Below are 15,432 nucleotides of genomic sequence, written 5' to 3'. Positions count from 1 at the left end.
AAAAGATCAATTAAGATGAATATGCATGTTCAGGTACCTAGAATGCCCCATTAATTTTAATTTAATATAGTAAATGTGTGTAAATAAACATGTGAGTTGAATATAAATGACACAGAATAATAAAATAGTTCATAAGTATGAAATCAGAAACTAACAGCAATAAAGAAATTCTATTCAAAACATAATATATTATTCTCTAAATTTGTGTCATTAGGATGATACCAAATCAATATACTTTCCAGCAAACATGTTCTTATTAATCTATCTTAAGATGATCTTTTATTTATTTGAAATAATTTCCTCTTCTTCAACTGTTTCTTTACTGTAACTTCCAAATAATAATACATTTTATTATGAATATAGTTCTGCCTTGTAGTTTATTGTTTCATGATATAAAGTAATAAAATTAAGAAAATAGTATTTTGCAGGGCTGGCCTGATGGCTTAGTGGTTAAGTTCACACCGTCTGCTTCGGATGCCCAGGGTTGCAGGTTTGGATCTCCTGCACAGACCTACACTGTTCATCAAGCCATGCTGTGGCAGCATCCCACATATAGAAGAAGAATAGAAGAAGATGAGCACAGATGTTAGCTCAGGGCCACTCTTCCTCAAGCAAAAAGAGGAAGATTGGCAACAGGTGTTAGCTCAAGGCCAATCTTCCTCACCAAAGAAAAAAAAAGGAAATGATATTTCATAATCAACTTTCTATGTTTTTAATTCTTTTCTAAACCCTTCCTTTGAAAATTGAATTGCCTAGACTCATCTCGTTCATTAATATCATCAGTGCACATTCCTTCCCCCTCAGTGAATTCCTTACAAAGAGAAAAAATAAAATTATGCTCATCAAGGTCAGTATGATATTTTATTGACAGTAATGTCATAACTCACATTACCTTTGTTGTCAGTACTTACTAACATTGAGAATAGAATACATGACAGGTGAAAAACATTTTACCCAGGTAGTGATATTCCATAATCTCAACAGCATCTCCATGATTAACAAAATTGACTGTGAATGATATATTTGAAGATCTCTGGTCCAGTTTTGGGACTTTAAAATATAGCCTTTGATTTTCAAGGTTCTCTGCTAAAAACTACATATTTATAATAAATTTTGTAAATAATATCCAAAAATTATAGGTGCATCCTCTGACGAATGTCACTTTTTAAAATAACTTGCCGAATGCTAACCTCTTTTTATTCCTCTTAGATTAGGACTTTGCCACTTGTGTTTCTAGGTAACTGAAGAATTATTTTCTATTTCCATTGTTTAAGGGGAAAAAATTCTTAACTCTTATTACTTAATAATGGTATCATTGTTATTATTGGCATCATTATGAGTTGTTACATGTGATGCAAAGTAATTAAAAAATATACTAACGCTAATCCTTGTGTTTTTTGGTTTTTGTTTGCACTTTCAGAGACAAAGAAATAGCATGGCATGAAACATGGCTCAGTTCTATTACAAAAGAAATGTTAATGCCCCCTACAGAGATCGCATCCCTCTAAGGATAGTTCGAGCAGAATCGGAACTCTCACCGTCAGAAAAAGCCTACTTAAATGCTGTGGAAAAGGGAGATTATGCAAGCGTCAAGAAATCCCTAGAGGAAGCTGAAATTTATTTTAAAATCAATATTAATTGCATTGATCCTCTTGGAAGAACTGCTCTCCTCATTGCAATTGAAAATGAGAACTTGGAGCTCATTGAACTGCTCTTAAGCTTTAATGTCTATGTCGGAGATGCTCTATTACATGCTATAAGGAAAGAAGTCGTCGGCGCTGTTGAGCTGTTACTGAACCACAAAAAGCCCAGTGGAGAAAAACAGGTACTTGCAAAATACTATTTTTAATTTATTTTCCTTTCGTAAAGGTTCTATAGATATTCAAATTCTCCCAAATTTTAAGAAATAGAAGCATTGGAATCAGAAGCCACGGAAAATAACTGTTAAGTACACAGTTCACATCCTCCGACAGTCATCTCCTCCTGCACTGCCTACTCTGGCAAATCAGACCTTTAGTGAGAACTAAAGCAAAACCAAGTAACATATGTTGGCTTCCCGTACATTGGAAACATTTCTATGTAGTGCTCAACATATAATGGTTTTGGGGGCTTACTGTGTATGTGTGGTGTTTTTCCTCTTGTTTTTTATTTCCTAACATTCTACAGCAGCAGACTGAATTCTTTGGCCATTTTCCTGTTTAACCTGCTTGCCTCTTCTGAGATTCTGCATCTTACTGCAAAAGTGAGTTGCACCATCTAATTTTGATATTGCTCTGAGCCAACTCTAGTGGATTCTTTTAAATTGAGACTTAAATAAAAAAACAAAAATATTACTAGAAAAGAACTGAGCTCTGAATGTAGACCTAACTATATCTAATTTACTAATGGCAAAAGTGTAGCTATAGGTCAACGTCTTCAGTAGAAAATAAGCAAAAATGGGGCACAATTATCAATACAATGTGGTTTTTTCCCCTGTTATCTTCCTGGTTTTTTACCACTAAGGAAGTGGAGAAATTGTAGACAGAAACAAAAAAGGAGTCTGTTTTTGTTTGTCTAGATCTTTCCCTTTGTTACTGCCTGTACCTGAATCTATTTGATCCTTATTCCTTTCACATGGGACTCTTCAGTTCCCTGTATCAAGTCTAATTGACTAATTGCAAAGACATTGCTCTTACTGCAGTGGCTCAAAATCTGTCTTTTAAAGTGAAATCACATAAAATGTGTGTTATTACAGCTCTAGCAATTTCTGTCCTGCTTGATAATGCAAATCTCTATCTCTGAAAATATAGACTATTAGGAGATGTTACATTCATTTAAAGCAAAGTCTACTGTAGCTACCATTACGTTTGCTTCACTGGAAGACTTTTATACGATCCTTGCTATTATTGGGAGAAGAACTTCTTGGCTGAGTGTCACCTGAAAAGCTCTCCCTGTGTTCTCAAAAGTCTGTGCTCTATGGACCATTCTTATAACTCATCACTGTTCACTCTTTCTTCTTACCCAAACCTAAACTTTGATAAAACAACACTCCACAGTAACAGTATTTCTCTGCTTGTCGTTATACTGGTGTTTTGTTGTTTGTTTCATACCCAGTTATTTGTAGGTTACCTTCCTATCATATTGGTAAAACTTTACTGATAGGAAAATTTGCTTGTTTTATCTATCCTTTCAAACTTTTACAAACCCTGGCAGGGATGGATAGGTAGTGGGTGCATCTAAAGACTTACGTTATGTTATATCCCAGCTTATCACCACTAAGGAAGTGCAGAACACAGGCGGGAATGAACAGGAGTCTGTTTTTATCTGTGTTAGTTCAGGTGCTATTTCCTTAGTCACCTTATGATTTTGAAATTTCTTCCGCAATCACACCCTTAAAGTATTTGCATTTTTTTTTTTTAATATTGGCACCTAGGCTAACAACTGTTGCCAATCTTCCTTTTTTTTTTTAAGGATTGGCACCTGGGCTAACAACTGTTGCCAATCTTGTTTTTTTTTCCTGCTTTATTTCCCAAACCGCCCCCCACCCCCCAGTACATAGTTGTATATCTTAGCTGCAGGTCCTTCTTGCTGTGGGATGTGGGACGCCGCCTCAACGTGGCCTGATGAGCGGGGCCATGTCCGCGCCCGGGATCTGAACCCTGGGCCGCCGCAGCAGAGCGCCCGAACCTAACCACTCGGCCACGGAGTCAGCCCCAGTATTTGCATTTTTAATAACAATGATCTTATATTGTACACCTTCTTGTTTTATGCCTGTGTAGGCAAACATAAGATAGATGTTGTGACTGAAGGTCTAGATCATTTTAGAGTGGAACAAGTCTATAGAACAAAACTGCCATTAAATTTGTTTTTCATGTTTATTATTAAATAACTTTCCTAGTTATATTTTCTAGAGAAATTTGCCATACATTTCAATGTCTCTTTAGTCAATGACATTTGTGCTGCCCAGAGTAATTTGGTGTCTGGAGAAGATATCTGCTATTATGAGAGTGCTTGTTGGAAGATATTCAACTTCTGAGCTAAACTCTAGTCTCACAAGTGGTCTTGGCTCCTTAGAGGCACTTGATCTGAACCCTGATTATTAATAAAAGGCAGTAAAGGTTTGCAATCTGCCAGGAGTCTGAAATATCCCAGGCCACGTGTTTCTGGAAGATTTATCTTGTATCAGTTTGCTGGCCAAGAATTTTCCTTTTCTATTTGTACATTGTAGAATTCCTCTTCAGTGAAGGCACTGGGAATAAACAAAAATTGTATCTTTTTGCTTGAACGTTATAATTTTGATAGAACAAATCCGATCTACCTCAGAATTCCTGGTATCTGGTACAACGAAAGTGAGGCTATTACAACATGAAATGTATACAGTATAGCACAGAAGAGATGTTCCCAGGGCTGGGGGTGCAGTGAAATCCCATTAGAGCTTGGCTGTTGATCTGTGGTTTACTTGGGTAATACATCTCCAGTGCAGCCAACATCTTTTGGAATAACAGTTTCCAAAAAACAGTGTGTTGTAGGTAGCAAATATGTTCTTGATAGGAATTTTTCTCCCATAAATTGTAATTCCTTAGATGATTCTTGTGATCATTGAAAGCCATTTTGGGTATTATTATAATTTGCCTAATTCCCATTCTCATGGATATCCCCCAAAGACTCTGGAACACAGTCCATTAATTTTGTTGAGGTTTATTGAAGTCAAGTGTTAAAACCTGAAAACAATACCCAAGTCGACAAAATAAACATAAGTTGTCCTAAAATGAGTCAGTAAAGAGGATCTAATATAAAAATCATACAAATCTGATGATTGGAACGCTTACGTAGAACTTAAAATGTGACAAATGTGGATTAGGATATATATTCGTCTTTTACAAATTTGGCACACATTAATTTCTTTCTGTGGAAAAAGATGCAGTGTTTGATGGCATCCTGAAATCATGAGAGCTATGAGATTTCAGATTAATTTGTCTACCATTGCAGTACATTCACCAGGGAACAGCTTAGGATTTGTGTATGCTTACTGTGTCAGGCCCTGTGCTGGGTGCTGGGGAGGAGGCACAGTTCCTGTTCTCCAGAGTCTTGAGGTCTAGTTGTGAAGAGAGACAGGAAAAATATCACAAGAATATGAATAAAGGGGATCACAATGGAAGAGATGAAAGAGAAATAAATCCTCAGCTAATTATGAAGCTAAGTTGACTGGATTTGATAAATACAAAATATTCCTGGGTAGGGGGCATGAAGGAGAAGGAGAAGGGCCTGAAGAAGAAGGAGGAAGAATGTTTAAAGGTTTATAACTAGAGAAAGTTAAGTGAGATACTTAATGAGTTTATAGGACCTGGTTGGATATACTCAGTTTATGATTTATTGAAATCGATGTCTAGGAGGCAATAGAAATTTTGGACTTAAGAAAGAGTCTGGAATTGATATATAAATACTAAGGACATTGAAACAAATGAAATCACTTGTCTTCCTATCATTATGACATTGATTTTCTCTTCTTTCCCTGACGTATTGTTTGAATGTTTGTGATGGCTAGTATATTAAAAGATTTTTTCCATGCAGCATCTAATGAAGATAAATAGATGGGCATAGATCATTAAATATTTCCTTCCGTATTTAATGTAGACCTTCATAAATCAGGGTATTGAGTTCCTAGTGTTTTATTTTTACTATAGAAAAACGGAAAGGATAATACTCAGTTCATTTCTTTCATGTAGTAGACAGCCTAGAGACCATGTGGTTCTCTACACTAAGCAGGAAGATAAAACATTATGTATTCTTATGGGGAATGCTCTCTTGCCGGAATCATTAGTCTGATTTTCTCTGATGATTTTATTGAACTTTTCTTTAACCTCCTTGGTACCTTATTTATCTACAAGGAATAACTTAGAGTGACATCTTACCAGCCTTTTCAGTCAATTGATTGGTTACTTGACTTCTAATTATTTCTCGCAGACCTTTCTCTTCAAGGTCTTCTAAGGCCAGATTCAATTTCAGTTTCAGCTGCTTCAGTAAATTTTTATCAGAAACAGAACTTTCTTTTCCATTTTTCACTTATACAGAGGTTCTCAGTCTTAAGCATCATCAGAAACACTGGGTGGGCTTGTTACAACACAGACTGCTGGACCCCGCCCAAGAGCCTCTGATGCCACAGGTCAAGAATGGGGCTCTGGAACTTGTGTTTCTAACAAGTACTCAGGTGATACTAATGTGCTGGTCTGGAGATAACATTTTGACAACTGACTTAGAGGATGTTGAAAGTTACCGAATACCTATAGCTGTTTAGGTTAGGTGTGTTGAACTATGCTATGCTAACCTGGCTTTCAGGAGATTTGAGTTAATTCCCTTAAATACTAATGATTCAGTGGTCTTTAATATATGAGAGTTTCCCAGTTTTACTAATATTTTTATTTTTTCTCTTCTTTGGGAAAAAGACTTTGCTAAAGATTACTTATTCATTCAATATTTAAGATCCTAGAGTATTTCAGTTGAAGAAATTTTGGTTTTAAAGCTCTGCTAGAAGGAATACCAGATTTTATAGTCATAAGAGATTTTGGAGATCATCTAATCTAATCTCTTCATTTTACAAAGGAGGGAAAGGAAAGAGAGATCCGATGGTGTTTGGAGTTTGACCTGAATAAAAGGATCTATAAATTAATAGCAACCAACTTCAGAATAGTCTGAATGATGATATTAATAATGATAGTAATAATGACAGCAACAATAATAATACTAGGTAGCATTCATTGAGCCTGTCACTAGGCCAGTAACTGTGATAAGAATTTTGTTTGCGTTATGTCATTTAATCTTCACATTATCCTATGAAGGTACATACTATTGTTATCCTCATTTGAAGGTGAGAAAATGAAGACCCCCAAAAGGCATAAGCAGTATGTCCCAGATCACAAACCCAGGAAATATCAGTACTGGAACTCAAGAGTCACAAAAGTCAACCACTATGTTGTCTGGCTCTAGCCACTGCACCAATTTGAAGGGAGTCATTTAAATCATTAGTTAATTATCCTAATTTAGGATATGAGTTAGATAAATTTAAAAGGGCCTCTAGATCCACATATTCAGACTGTGTCTCTATCTTGATATTATAATTCCGTTTATAATTTAGTCACTCAATAAATACTAAGGAATAACAATGTCGTTAGAAACTGTGAAGTGCTGGAGAAGAACAGAATTGAGTGATAGAAATGCTGACTTCCAGCTCTATTTACCACTTACTAACAGGACAAGTCTCTGAACCATTCTGAGCCTTGGTTTTCTAGGCTGTTAATTAGGATCACAGTATTGATTTACTTGAATACCACTTACCCGTGGTGTTTGAGTTCTGCAAAAGTGTTTTATAAGGTAACGTGATAACAGCATAATATACTATTATTACTGTATTATGCCATCATCTCTGTCTTCCTATTGACAAACAAGTATACTAATAATGCAACATATGCTGAAACGATGAAGTTACGCATCAGCAATATACCCACTAGAGTACATGTCTTCTTCTTTCATTTGAAAAGTGCAATCATTGGAAACAGAAACTCTGTTCAGAGAGTAAAGGAGAATTTAATTCAGTTTATTCTTTTTCTTTCCATCTCAGTGTGCATAGGGGATCTTTTTTTAATAGTTTCAGTAAATTTGCTAATACAATTTGTGGTTTTAGAATCAGTACTTATTATGTGATCAGAAAATCAAAGAAATAGGAGATTGGCATTAGCATATTAATGCAAATATACGTGCAACCCAAAACATACGCTGCTGATGTGGATGCTAATAAATATATCCCTGGCTACGGGGCGGAGAACTATGTTCTTTAAACAAACGTAAAATTTTCAGATTGAATCCATTTACTTTCTGCATCGACTCAGATGCCCTGAAAATGTTTACTTTTAACTCTTGCATTCATGTGGTTTTCCTCGCTGGGCTTCAGAACAAGTAATTTACCTTCTGCAGTCCCGTGAAATCATATGGTGCCTAATAAGTGATACTGTACACTGAGACAGCCTATATGCCCTAGTCTTTAGAGCTGCCCCTTGCAGAATGCAAACATTTCAGCTTCCTCAGTGGTTAACCAATTGAGGTTACCCATTTCTATTTGTTTTTATGACATCCTGGATATTGACAGTAAATGAACCTAAATATATGTGTAACCATAATTTTAGGGACTATCAAAATTCAGAGAGAGAGAGAGAGCGAAAGCAAGAGTGAGTGACTGAGAGAGAATTACTGTAGAGTATTAAAGATGTTCTCCACCAAAATATTTGTGAGACATAGCCTGATAAATCATGAATTGCACTTTCTTTATATTTTGATGTAAACTATCAATAGAAAACTTATTTTCAGTATTGTCTAAAACTACCATTAATATGAAAAAGCTGAAAAATGTCCCCCAATATGATCTTAGTAATGTAAAGTAGTAACCAATATAAAGTATTTTTATTAACAAGTACTTCGAAAGTCTAAAAATTAAGTTGTCATTATTCCACAGCAGGGAGTTTAAAAACTATTACAACATAGAACATAGATTGTGTTTAGTCAGCTGGTAATTTGCAATCATGTGAGATCTGAATAATACCATCTTAAATGGAAGAATTTTTAAAAGATGGACTATGTTACACTATTAATATGACAACGTGGCTGAAGCTAACTGGACATTATGACTCAGCATAACACACCATTTAACTTCCTTTGTCACATTGACATTTTATTCTTCTGGAAAACCAGCAAATTTTAGGTAAATGAGCCCTCTGAAACATGTTCTCTTGCTCTTTGCTCTCAGCATACCGCACTTACTATGAACAGAAAAACAAATAATAATCATTAAATATGTTTGGAACCCACAGGAGTAAAAGGCTTTTAGCCCTTTCTGAAAATCCAGTGAAAAACAACCACCTCAAGTAATAAAACAAAGCTCCAAGCATTGAGGCATTTCCATTCTACAGTAGGAAAATACAGGACAGGGCCCGTAGTCTCTGTTTTTGGACAAGGAAGGAGTGAGATGTAGAGAAGAGAGTTGAGAGAAAGAAAGAGTTGGATGGAAATCCTGTTTTATAATCTCAGGCAAATCATTTAGTCTTTGAGGCTAGACTTTCTCATAAAGAAGAGGAGGATTATAGTCCTTGCTCACCAGGTTGTTGTAAAGATTAAATAGTGAACACACTAGAGTGCTCAGCATTAAGAGAGCTCAGTATCTGTAAGTCTCTCCACCTTGCTGCCATTTGAGCATTTCGCCTTTATTAAATTTAATTTAATAAAAAATGCATATGGACATTGAAGCAGCTAGATATTTCTCAAAGCAAATGCATTGTGAAATGTTAGGGCCAGTATAAAGAGTGAGTTAGTGTTAAAATAAAAGAGTGAAACTAATCTTTCAAATGTGAACTTTGGTGAAAAGTTTTGGTGGTCATTTTTATTAAATCCCCGAAATACATTATAAATATTGTGATTCAGTCTAAAAATAATAACATGATGTCTCATTAGGAAATATATTAATGAATTTCATTAATTATAATAATTTGAAAAATTAATCATTGAAGAATAAAATGAGTCACTTAACAATTGTAATTAATTGAATAGGTAAGGTGTTAATATAATTGAGAATTATAAAAAATACATATTATGATTAGAATGTCTCCTAACTGTTTTCAAAATGCCCTTTTCTTTCAACCTACTATATTTACTTATTCTCTGATTAGATGCAAAATAAGTAAAGTTTTATTGCTTTAATATCTGAAACACAAGAAAATGAGAATTTAAGTAGTGTAGAATTTTAAATGTTCTTTTTAAGAAGCAATTTTTTAGGCATTTAAAAAGAAAAAGTGCTAACATTTTCATTATCACAATTTATTCTTTATGCAATCATTTTCTGGATCATTTAGCTTCTAGGCATATCAATATTCCAAGCTGCTATTGTTTGAATCATATATTAGAAACACTTGACAATGATTCCAAAGTGTGAGCTTTCAGCATGTCAGGGGCAACTTATAGAACACACCCTTCCTAGAGAAGGCTCAAACCCACCCAGAACGAGGGAATAGGTTTTGGAGGGTAAGAGAATTGCATAACTGCAAATTTACCAACTGAATGCATAACTTCTTTTCCTTTAAATGAGATCATGATGGGTGAGTGGAGGGGGCTCGACCTTACACGGTCCTCATCTCCTCATGTGTGTAACCTAATTGCAAAATTCCTTCTTAGTTTCTGGAATCTCCTAGGAAAGTATATATGTTTGTTTGATTTCGAGATACAGACTTAATTGTTAAGCAGCACTGGTATCATCAGACATAAATGTGAATTTTTAATACAATAATACCATGATAAGTAAAGTACATATTAGAAATAATTATGCATTTATTTAGACTTTACATTATGGGTATTATCCACTGTCTAAAATATCAGAGAATCCTTAATGAGCAGAGTATTGAATAATTTTTCTCCAAAACAACACATAATTGAAAAAGCAAATAAGTTGAGATACATTGTAAATTGCTATTACATTTTACCATAGTGGTTGTAGGTTAAGGGATAATAATAAAAATTGTTAACATTCATTGAGTATTACAATGTGCTGGGCGTTCTCCTAAGAACATTCTACGCTGTTATCTCATTTAAACCTCATAACAACCTTTGTGATAAGTTCTTTCATTATTGCCATTTTAAAAAAAAGAGGTTACCTTACCCAAAGCCAGCGTCAATAACTGAGGACTTAAACGCCTTTCTCTCCTCTAGCAACCTATGCAGACCCCTCTAACGATTTGCGGGGTGCATTCTTGCTAACCTTAAAGGTAGGCTTAGAATCTTTGTTTGTCATTTATCTAAGCAGCCGCTACTAAATAATGGGGTTAAAGAAGGAATAAATGCATGAGCATGTGAGTAGAGAATACAACAAACTTTTTTTTAACAAACTTTTTTTTGACTGCCTAGTGTGTATTTTCACATTTTTTGAATTGAGTCCTCCCAGTTATACTGAACCATTACAGATAAGAAAATTGAAGCTCAGAGAAATTGAATAACTTGCCCAAGGGAGATTTGAATGTCAGTTTCTCTGTTTTCATGACCTTGCTCTTCCTTTGCCCAACTGCCTGCTTACTCTGGCCATCAGATAGAAAGTAATCTCAGCCCTTCAGAACATGCTGGAGCCTAGGAGTAAAAATTAGTCCTCGAGCAGCATGGAAAGATGTCTCCATGGCCTTGACTCACAGGAATATCCTGAAAGTCCTTCATCTGGAGGCTCCTGACCTAATCTTAAGTGCTTTAAAGTTACTGATTTAACAAAACTGTTTATCCAGGTTCCTCAATTTCTCCTAGATTGTTGTAGAAAAGATGGGCAGTAATAAGGAAACAGGGCTGGCACATTGAGAAATTAGTGGCAAGAGGGAGGTTAACAAGAGTGTAGAGGATTGCATGTTAAGGAATGCACGTTTCAATGTCATCCTGTGGTTGGAGAGGCTGAGGGACTCAGAGAGGAGCTTGTCTCTGAACTGAGACCTGCCGGCTGAGACTCTGCAGAGATGGACCCTGCCTCTCAGACTGAAGGAGGTTATTTTGCAGACAACACAAATCTTTCTCCTCATTTATGTGTGAGATAAATTATGAAATCCTGATGGAATTAAAGATCCCTCTTCTTTGCTACCATTGTATCCTGATACACCACTTCATTTTTGCGTTAGTTGTCGTTAGTGCCATTGAATTGATTCTGACTCCTAGCGACCCTGTTTACAGCGGAGTGGAGCCCTGCCTCGTCTTTTTGTGCCATCCTCTCATCTTCCAGCTCTACATTAGACGATGTTTAATTGCTATTCATTGGGTTTTCATGGCCAGTTGTTTGGGAAGTGAGTGGCCAGGTCCTTCTTCCTAGTCTGTCTTGGTCTGGAAGCTCTGCTGAAACCTGTTCACCATGGATGACACCGTTGGTGTTTGAAATACTTTCAGCATCACAGCAACACACAGCCACCACAGTATGACAACCAACAGATGGGTAGCGTGGCTCCCTGACCTGGAGATGAACCCGGGTCAAGGCATTGAGGGCACTGAATCTTAACCACTAGACCACCAGGGCTGGCCTACACCTCTTCATACCTCTTAGAATGTTATGTTGAAACTATGTGTCACTTTCCCCTACTTTGTGAACTTCATAATACCAAGAAGTGTGTGTACACACACACATATACACACATACATATATATGCACATACACTTTTTTGTATGCACGCATACCCCTCCATAGCAAAAATAATGGAAAATGGAATGGCTTTTCTTAAAATCATAGATAATTTCTTAGGTTTGGAAAAGATTCTAAAGGTTATCAGGTACAATCACCCATACAGTGTTTACTATTGGTGCTAAGCAAGAGCATTATAAAATCACCGTATTTTTCTTGACACAGAATTACTGGCTTCTGCTCTTTCTTCAACTCCACTGTAGCAAAGCAGCAAAGAGAACAACTCAAGATGAAGAGATGGATAGGAAAGTTAGGAAAATGGTTTGAGTGAGCAAAGTTTCAGTGAAGGAATCATGTGTTTCCTCATTTCTTCTTTTATGTTATTTTTATTCAATTTTTTATTGAGGTAACATTGTTTTCTAACATTATGTAAATGTCAGGTGTACGTCATTATATTTTGATTTCTGTGTAGACTACGTCACGTTCACCACCCAAAGACTAATTACCATCCATCACCATAGACAGGAGCCCTATTATCCCTTTTACCCTTCCTTCTCCCCCTTTCCCCTCTGGTAACCGTCAATCTATTATCTGTGTCTATGTGTTTGTTTGTTTTTGTTTTTATCTTCCACATGTGACTGAAAACACACAGTATTTGGCTTTTTCTGTCTGACTTATTTCGTATAGCTTAATACCCTCAAGATCCATCCATGTTGTTGCAAATGGCAAGGTTTCATCTTTTTTATGGGTGAGTAGTATTCCATTGTATATATATATACACCACATCTTCTTTATCCATTCATCCATTGATGGACCCGTAGGTTGTTTCCAAGTCTTGGCTATTGTGAATAATGCTGCAATGAACATAGGGGTGTATATATATTTTAAATTAGTGTTTTCATCTTCTTTGGATAAATGTCCAGAAGTGGAATAGCTGGATTGTATGGTAGTTCTATTCTTAATTTTTTTAGAAATCTCCATACTGATTTCCCAAGTGGCTGGACCAGCTTACATTCCCCAAAAGTAGTGTGTGAGGATTCCCTTCTCTCCACATCCTCTCCAACACTTTTTAATTCTTGCCTTTTTAATAATAGTCATTCTGACATGTGTGAGATGATATCTGATTGTTTTGGTGTGCATTTTCCTAATAATTAGTCATGTTGAACATCTTTTCATGGCCTGTTGGCCATCTGTATATCTTCTTTGGAAAAATGTCTGTTAAGATCCTTGGCCTATTTTTCAATTGGGTTGTTTTTGTTGTTGTTGCTGAGTCATGTGAGTTCTTTATATATTTTGGATATTAATGCCTTATCAGTTATATGATTTGCAAATATCTTCTCCCAATTGTTGGGCTGTCTTTTTGTTTTACTGATGGTTTCCTTTGCTGGACAGAAGCTTTTTAGTTTGATGTAATCCCATTTTTTTTTCTCTTGTTTCCCTTGCCTGAGAAGACATGACATTCAAAAAAACACTGATTAAACTGATGTTGAAGAGGATACTGCTTATGTTTTCTTCAGAAATTTTATGGTTTCAGGTCCTACATTCAAGGTCCTACTTTGATCCACTTTGGGTTAATTTTTGTGTATGGTGTAAGATAATGGTCTACTTTCATTTTCTTCATGTGGCTGTCCAGTTTTCCCAACATGATTTGTTGAAGATAATTTCCTTTCTTCACTGTATGTTCTTGGCTGCTTTATTGAAAATTAGCTGTCCATAGTTGTGTGGGTTTATTTCTGGGCTCTCAGTTCTGTCCTGTTAATCTGTGTATCTGTTTTTGTGTCAGTACTGTGCTGTCTTGATTACTATTGCTTTGCAGTATATTTTGAATCCAGGGAGTGTGGGACCTCCATCTTTGTTCTTTTTTTCTCAGGATTACTTTGGCTCTTTGGGGGTCTTTTGTTGTTCCATATAGGTTTTAGGATTCTTTGTTTTATTTCCAAGAAAAATGTCGTTCCATGAAAAACTTTGATAAGGATTACACTGAATCTGTGGATTGCTTTAGGAAGTATGGACATTTTAACTATGTTAATTCTCCCAATCCATGAGCACAGATCATCTTTCCATTTCTTTTTATCATCTTCGATTTTTTTCAACAATGTTTTATAGTTTTCAGTGTATAGGCCTTTCACCTCTTTGACTAAATTTATTCCAAGATATTTTATTCTTTTTGTTGCAATTGTAAATGGGATTGCATTCTTGATTTCTCTTTCTGCTATTTTGTTGATAGTGTACAGAAACACAACTGATGATTGTATGTTGACTTCACACTCTGCAACATTACTGTATTTGTTTATTATTTCTAATAGTTTTTGTGGTGTATTCTTTAGAGTATTCTATATATAGAACCATGTCATCTGTAAATAGTGACAATTTTACTTCTTCCTTTCCAATGTAGATCCCTTTTATTCCTTTTTCTTGCCTAATTGTTCTGGGTAGGGCTTCCAATACTATATTAAATAAGAGCGGTTAAAGTGGGCATCCTTGACTTCTTTCTGTTCTTAGAGTGATAGCTTTCAGTTTTTCACTGTTGAGTATGATGTTAGCTGTAGGTTTGTCATATATGGCCTTTATTATGTTAAGGTACTCTCCTTCTATATCCATTTTATTCGGGTTTTTATCGTAAATGGATGCTGTATCTTGAATGCTTTCTGTACATCAATTGAAATGATCATGTGGTTTTTATTCTTCATTTTGTTAATGTAGTATATCATGTTGATTGATTTGCAGATGTTAAACCATCCTTGCATCCCTGGAATAAATCCTACTTGATCATGGTGTATGATCCTTTTAATGTATTGTTATATCTGATTTGCTAATATTTTGTTGAGCATTTTTGCACCTATGTTGATCAGTAATATTGGCCTGTAATGTTCTTTTGTGTGTTGTCCTTGTCTGGTATTGGTATCAGGGTAATGTTGGCCTTGTAGAATGTTAAGAAGCTTCCCATCCTCTTGAAGTTTTTGGAAGAGTTTGAGAAGGATAGGTATTAAATCTTCTTTGAATATTTGGTAGAATTCACTGAGGAAGCCATCTGGTCTGGACTTTTGTTTTATGGGAGGTTTCTCACTACTGTTTTGGTCACCTTACTCATGATCAGTCTATTCAGGTTCTCTATTTCTTCTCAATTCAATTTTGGAAAGTTGTGTAATTCTAAGAATTTATATATTTCTTCTAGATTATCCAATTTGTTGATGTATAGCTTTTCATAGTATTCTCTTATAATCCTTTATATTACTGTGATATCTATGTAATTTCTTCCCTTTTGTTTCTGACTTTAT

At 35.5% G+C, this 15,432-nt stretch overlaps 1 protein-coding gene across 10 annotated transcripts in view; it reads left to right on the top strand.

Annotated features, from left to right (window-relative positions):
- TRPC4 (transient receptor potential cation channel subfamily C member 4) overlaps nt 1-15,432 on the top strand; it is a 210,748-nt gene that overhangs the window by 55,056 nt on the left and 140,260 nt on the right. For all 10 annotated transcript variants that reach the window (XM_070520570.1, XM_070520568.1, XM_070520575.1 and 7 more), the window contains one exon: nt 1,421-1,825. In XM_070520570.1, coding sequence (XP_070376671.1) covers nt 1,448-1,825 — 378 coding nt within the window. In that variant the 5' untranslated portion in view covers nt 1,421-1,447. The remainder of the gene's footprint in view (nt 1-1,420; nt 1,826-15,432) is intronic.

The sequence above is a fragment of the Equus asinus genome, chromosome 11 (assembly GCF_041296235.1).
Source record: "Equus asinus isolate D_3611 breed Donkey chromosome 11, EquAss-T2T_v2, whole genome shotgun sequence".
NCBI classification, from domain to species: domain Eukaryota; kingdom Metazoa; phylum Chordata; class Mammalia; order Perissodactyla; family Equidae; genus Equus; species Equus asinus.
This window is presented reverse-complemented; position numbering and strand designations above follow the sequence as displayed.